Source organism: Seriola dumerili, unplaced genomic scaffold, assembly GCF_002260705.1.
Source record: "Seriola dumerili isolate Sdu_G_001 unplaced genomic scaffold, Sdu_1.0 BDQW01000079.1, whole genome shotgun sequence".
NCBI lineage: Eukaryota > Metazoa > Chordata > Actinopteri > Carangiformes > Carangidae > Seriola > Seriola dumerili.
In genome coordinates this window covers 2414894-2422021 of record NW_019174334.1, presented here as the reverse complement: position 1 = coordinate 2422021, position 7128 = coordinate 2414894, and the positions used below count along the sequence as shown (strand labels likewise).

Below are 7128 nucleotides of genomic sequence, written 5' to 3'. Positions count from 1 at the left end.
AATGTTGGATAAGTCATCGCCCTCTCTGGCGCGTGTTGTGTGATACTGATCTGAGACCAGCATTGACGTGAACAGACTTAAAGGCTACAGCGTTCAAACTTGGTTCTATAACTTCTTTCCTGTCCGTCTTTGATACCCTTAAACATTTCCGTTTAGCTTGACGAGGCTTTGTTTTGTGTTATCTAATCATTTTATCAATGAATTCATAATATTGTTAGATCATATACAGAGGATAAAGCTCTTTCTGACTCAGTGCTTGGCTCTTAAAAGAGCCGTTGTGTTGTTTTGTTTGTTGATGGTTGAAGAGTTTAACCGCCGAAGCCGTACAGAGTGCGGCCCTGTCTCTTCAGAGCGTACACCACGTCCATGGCGGTCACGGTCTTCCTCTTGGCGTGCTCGGTGTAGGTGACGGCATCACGGATCACGTTCTCCAGGAACACCTTGAGCACACCGCGGGTCTCCTCGTAGATCAGACCGGAGATACGCTTCACTCCGCCACGGCGAGCCAGGCGGCGGATGGCGGGCTTGGTGATTCCCTGGATGTTATCACGGAGAACTTTACGGTGACGCTTGGCGCCTCCTTTACCGAGTCCCTTTCCTCCTTTGCCTCTTCCACTCATGTTTACTATATGGTCGACGTTAAGTCAATGGTGATCACTCTGAGCTTCACAGGATTTCAAACCTTGTCTGAGGACGTGATAGAAGACAGAGCAGAGGTGGGTAACTTCTTCTTCTGTGGATTTTCATGGCCGTTGATAATGAAGTCTTTGGTGCATTAGCGCCACCTATCCAAACAAATTTTAAAAAAAAACGACTCAGATCCAGTTCAAGTCCCAAAGCAAACACATCACCAGGAGTATCACGGGGACAGATCACCTCACCCCTCCCATTCATCATAGACAACATCAATAGAACAGTCTGCAACAACGTAAAATACATTGCAAAGGAAATCATGCGGTTCAACGCACCAGACTTAGCATAAAGCTGAAAAATCTTCAAGGTGGGACAGAATCACGCCAAATTATCAAACAAGTCGTTATTAAAGGATCATTACTTAATATTACTACTACGCAAAACCTCAGGTCATCCAAAATGTGTTATAGACTTCCCAAATACACAAACAATAGATACATCCATGAACTCTCTGACCTGATGACACAGCATGAAAGGTTTGCTCTCCTACGGGAAAAAAGTATATCACGAGAGCTGAAAACAATCCATCTCCGCAACTGGTCATAGAAGAAGAAAGAACTGACCTGCCCAGACATCTCTGAAGCACCGACCTGTCTACTGAGATATTAACACAGCACCACACATACTACATTAAAGAACATAATCTCAGATTTTATTTACCTATAGATACATTCATTCATTTTATTATGTTTTTTTTTTAATGGAGAAATTGTAGTGCTATCACTTTTGTGTTTTGTTTTGTTTTTAAGGGAAAAGTTAAGAAAAATAAATAAATAAAAGAAAGAAAGGACACGGAAAAGAGGAGGAAAGAAAAGGAGAAAAAATTATTTTCTTTTTTTCTTCGGTGAGTGAGGTGAGTGGTGATGGTGAACTGATGGTAAGCCTGATAACCTCCTTTCCCACTACTTCCCCTGAGCCTGGAGATAAGGGACTGAAGAGGACTGCCAGTCCTGAGCTGTCCCTACAGGAACCATTTTTCCTGTCCTGTCCATTAGCGGCAACAATCTGGCACAGCAAGACTCTAACAAGACAATCAGAGCTAGATACTCCATAACATTGTGTTAATTTTATGTGGGGATGGAAAAAGAAAAAGTATCGATCGTCGTATTGATATTTGACCTCAGGAGAGTAGTCCAGAAAACAGGTTTAACAAACTCGGAGCTTCATCCTGAAGTCTGCGTTGATGATTTTCTGTTCCAGAACAGTTGATCTGAGTTAAGCTGTGCATGAGGAATATAAAAAGCCATTGTCAATGGAGCTCAGATTCATAGATTCACCATGGCAACGGGTGAATAAAGAGTAGACAGCCAGACAGATTAATGTGTGACATTAATGAACATTTAGCATTAAAAAATAACAGGAGCCTGAGTTGGACAAAATAATAAATAAGTTAATGCTATTACACTCTATTCAGCGTAGTCCATTAGAACACATTATTTACCAGCAACCACCGGTATTATTGCGTCATTGTATTCCTTATGCAATGGAGACAAGGGATGGTTGTAACACCGGTCAGTTGTAACACTTTCAATTTCTCCAATCAGGAACAAATCACCTGATTCACACGTTTAATTTAGTCCTTATCCTATATGTGTGGAAGTAGCATCCTGCGGCAGACAGCCAATTTTAATGAAAAAACAAATTGTGAGGCAGGGAAGAATTCTTTTTTGTTTTTCATTTATTTTTGTGAAAACATCCCCTGCTTTGTAGTTAAAGTCTTCAAACTTAAATCCTGTTTATGGTGTTGCTATGTAGATATCTTTCGCACAAGTCGGCAGTGCTAATGTTTTAGCTTGTAGCTTTAATGTATGCATGTTCATGGCTGCACCAGTGTGGGATGGTTTCCTGAGAGATGACAAATACATCAAAAAACACCTGTGAAAAATTTATTTAATCCAAGATGTGCAACAAATTTTTTTGTAGTTTAAATCTAGTTTCATCTGAGCAGTTGAATTGTTTTAAATGTTGTGAATTACACACACAGCAGACTCCACTTCTTTGCAACACTGGTAGATCACTTATCAAAACTGAAATCAGAACTGATTGTCAGACAGTGTTAGTGTTTTGATTAGTTTCTATAAAAATGACTAGCTTGGTTTTAATATCCAAGAAGAGAAGAAGACTAATCTGTAATTGTGGATATTGTGTCCATTGAGAGAATTTGGCAGTCCACATAACTAACTCTCCTCAGGAACTATACAAATTCTCTTAATTTGTCATTGATGATAAAATCCTTTGAATGTGAATTTATGTAACAGCAGAAGAGGACTTGGCTCTTTGGTTCAGAAATTAAGTTGAGCCTAATTTAACTGAAGTAACTCCTGTAACAGATCTGTCCATCTCATTTCACACTACTAACAGAATCAGAAACAATGTGACTTATGTTAGTATATGTAATGGACTTGGCTCTTAGGTTCAGAGAGAAGTGGCTCTTAAAAGAGCCGTTGTTGATGTTGGAGGAGGCCGAGACTTTAAGCTCTCTCTCCGCGGATGCGGCGGGCCAGCTGGATGTCCTTGGGCATGATGGTCACCCTCTTGGCGTGGATGGCGCACAGGTTGGTGTCCTCGAACAGACCGACCAGGTAAGCCTCGCTGGCCTCCTGCAGAGCCATGACAGCGGAGCTCTGGAAGCGCAGGTCGGTCTTGAAGTCCTGAGCGATTTCTCGCACCAGGCGCTGGAAGGGCAGCTTGCGGATCAGCAGCTCCGTGGATTTCTGGTAGCGACGGATCTCTCTCAGAGCCACGGTACCGGGCCTGTAACGGTGAGGCTTCTTCACGCCGCCGGTGGCTGGGGCGCTTTTACGGGCAGCCTTGGTGGCCAGCTGCTTCCTGGGGGCTTTGCCTCCGGTAGATTTACGAGCGGTCTGCTTAGTTCTTGCCATTTTACTTCTTCTCTCTCTAAACAAAGTAGAAAAGTGTGAGGACTAGAGGCGACGCTCGGCTCTTAAAGCGTGGGACCGGCTGTGAAACGGTGACGCTGCTTCAGATCCCCGGTCCTCATTGGTGACGGGCTCCTCCTGGAGCTCAGCACCGCCCACAGGAGCGAGCCGCCGCTGATCCTCGGCTGCTCATTGGAGAAAAGTCCTTTCGAAATGGCCGCCAAATCTCAGAGCAGGCCGCCCTCTGCTGCTCTGCTGGAGCCTCTTTCCTGGTTGGTCTGACAGGAACAGTCCCGCTCTCTCCGCGGAGATATAAAGGAGGCTTGTGTCAGTGAGCGCCACAGTTTCTCTGAGTTTACTCTGTAGAGATCATATCGAAACAACATGAGTGGAAGAGGCAAAACCGGAGGCAAAGCCAGAGCGAAGGCAAAGACCCGCTCCTCCCGTGCTGGGCTCCAGTTCCCGGTCGGTCGTGTTCACAGGCTGCTGCGCAAAGGAAACTATGCGGAGCGTGTCGGTGCCGGTGCCCCCGTCTACCTGGCGGCTGTGCTGGAGTACCTGACCGCTGAGATCCTGGAGTTGGCAGGAAACGCAGCCCGTGACAACAAGAAGACCCGTATCATCCCCCGCCACCTGCAGCTGGCTGTCCGCAACGACGAGGAGCTCAACAAACTCCTGGGCGGAGTGACCATCGCTCAGGGCGGTGTGCTGCCCAACATCCAGGCTGTTCTTCTGCCCAAGAAGACCGAGAAGCCCGCCAAGAAGTAAATCTGCTGGAAACCACAAACACAAAGGCTCTTTTAAGAGCCACACACTCTCCTCTCAAAGAACAGATCCTCGTGTCTCTAATGTACCATAGAAGTACTTACAGCACAGATGATGCACAATCAGAGCAGGCTTAGACTCTAATCACCAGTAGAATCATAGATCAGGATTCTTGAGAGGTACCAGTAACTCACCCCCTGTTATAGTTTATTTATTCATATAGTGTGTATATTTGCTCACCCAAAGGCTCTGAGAATATAGTCTGTACAAACCATGGATGTAGTTCAAACTTTAAGCAATAAAGCTCATCTCAGTAAATCTACCCTTAATGCTTCCAAATACAGACACACACCTTCTTCAACACCAAATCATTTTGTCAGCAGTCAGTCAAATGAGTTAGTCCAGTTTGTCAGATATGTCAGGCCACATGCAGTGATAGCAGAACAGATATGAACTAAAAATTTAAATGAAAAATGTTGCTATTCATCTTGAGCTGTTTTTTCATGTTTGTTTTACATTTTTGAAAATTTAGTGTTCTGACTTTTATGTGACATTAGATGCAAGTGGTGTTAATCATGTCTGTGTTCAGGTTTGACAGAATCACGACTCGTGATGTGATTTGCAGATCAACTTCCTTTGATTTGTTTTGGAGATCGGTTTGTTTGCATATGATATGTGGATTAATGTAACAGGTAATACAAAACATGACATGCTCTCAGCTCCTTTTATTTTGTCATAGTAGCTCCCAGTATGAACCCTGCATTAGATGTAATGAAATGTCCACTTAGATTATACAATAGCTACAGTAACGACAAAAGTAAATGTTACATACAGTACTCATGGTGCACAACTGTCCCACTAAGATGTTATGATTGTGTTTGGTTCATTGAAACTAATGAACCCATAACTTTGCAATTAACATTATCAACTTTACCCTCTTTACAAAGAGATTGGATTCAAAATATTAATCTCATAAATTACCCTTGAAAATGTTTAAATTATTTATCTGTAAAACTTTATTATTATAAAATAATTATTATAGCCTATTTTTTTGTAATGTGTACTGTAGGTTTATTACTTTTAGTATATGCATGTGTATATTTTTGTATGTAAAGGGAAGAAGGGGGTTTCATTCATCTGAAAGAAATGTAATCCAATTTAAAATTTGACTTTTTTCTCGACATCAGAAAGTATCCATTTTCAGCTGTCTAAACATCAGGTTTTACCCATTTGTCAACATAGTTTCATAAGGAAGTGACTAAGGTCAAGGACAAGACATATTTTCACAGTTTCCACATGAAACAGAATTAAAACAAAATTTGTGTAGTGTTTCAGGATCACCAATGTAAGACAGGAATTATTGAGGGTTTTGTTTCATGTAGAAACTGAACTATAAGTTTACTAATCTAGCCTTAAAAGTTATTCATATTATATTGTAGTGGATATCTTCTTAATTGTAACTAATTTATGCTACAATACAGTAAAAAATATCAGTAAAGAGGAACCAGCTCTTTGTTGGATGTGTTTGGCTCTTAAAAGAGCCTTTTTATATTATTAGCGTGTATCGGACGGAGGACAGCTCACTTCTTCTTGGGTGCTGCCTTCTTGACTTTGGGCTTGGCGGCCTTCTTGGCGGGGGCTTTCTTGGCTGCTGGGGCCTTCTTCACCACCTTCTTGGGACTCTTGGCTGCCTTCTTGGGGCTCTTTGCTACCTTCTTAGCGGCTGCAGGTTTCTTGGCCTTCTTGGGAGACTTTTTAGCTGCTGGTTTCTTAGCTGCCACTGTCTTCTTCTTGGCCGCTGCGGGTTTCTTGGCGGCGGGCTTCTTGGCTTTAGGAGCGGCTTTCTTTGCCACCGGCTTCTTGGCCTTGGGCTCCACCTTCTTGTTCATCTTGAAGGAGCCGGACGCTCCGGTTCCCTTGGTCTGGACCAGAGTCTCCTTGGCCACCAGGTTCTTGATGGCGGTCTTGACGCGGACCTTGTTCTTCTCCACATCGTAGCCTCCGGCAGCCAGAGCCTTCTTGAGGGCGGCCGCTGACACGCCGTTCCGCTCCTTGGATGCGGCCACGGCTTTGACGATCAGCTCACTCAGGCTGGGGCCGACCTTCTTCGGCTTGGAAACCTTCTTCTTGGCTGCCTTTGCCGGGGCGGCGGCTGGAGCTGGTGCTACCTCTGCCATTATTTCCTCTTCGCTTTTAATCAACCACGAATGATCACACTGACTGAGCGGACTGTTGGAAAGCTCGGAGCAGGAGGCGGTACTTAAACACACCATGAGAACCGTGGAGACTCAGCCCAGCCCCGGCTCCTCCGTGCAGTCTCAACACCGGGACACTTGTGTTTTCTCCTCACTGAAAAAACACTCAAAACTCACCGTGGGAGAGGTGCTGAGGGCTGACAGTGAAGGGAGCCGATAGCGGACTTTATTCTCTTCATATTGAAGTCATGAACAGCTCTAATAGTTTCTGCATTTTCTTTGTGGAGCCTCGAAACCTCAGCTGTTCACCGCGGTGGCCACCGCTGCTCAGTGGCTTTCCCCACTCATTTCTCTCCGAAAATGATTTAAAATGCACCACAGCTTCACCAAAACTAGTTTTCCAGCTGCTCCACATGTTTGTTCAGAGATCCTATGTGAAAATAACTTCTTGCTTATGACCAGTTTTTAATAAAGTGGAGTTTCCTCCTAGCAGCTAACACACTGCTGATGGCTGAGGCTTATGGTGAAGTTTAGCCAGACTCTGTCAGAGCTGTCAACATTTCATGCGGAGGATGCTGGAGTTTATTGATCAAATT

The 7128-nt window shown here is 44.0% G+C and overlaps 2 protein-coding genes across 2 annotated transcripts; one reads left to right on the top strand and one right to left on the bottom strand.

Moving 5' to 3' along the window:
* The first annotated feature begins 3956 nt into the window (after nucleotides 1-3956).
* LOC111221049 (histone H2A-like) lies at nucleotides 3957-4391 on the top strand. The gene has a single exon (XM_022744375.1). The coding sequence runs from the start codon at nucleotides 3957-3959 to the stop codon at nucleotides 4338-4340; it is 384 nt and encodes a 127-aa protein (XP_022600096.1). The 3' UTR covers nucleotides 4341-4391.
* Nucleotides 4392-5847: 1456 nt separating this feature from the next.
* LOC111221045 (histone H1-like) lies at nucleotides 5848-6514 on the bottom strand. Its single transcript, XM_022744371.1, has one exon. It carries the CDS (start codon nucleotides 6512-6514, stop codon nucleotides 5918-5920), a length of 597 nt encoding a protein of 198 aa, XP_022600092.1. The 3' UTR covers nucleotides 5848-5917.
* Nucleotides 6515-7128: the final 614 nt, after the last annotated feature.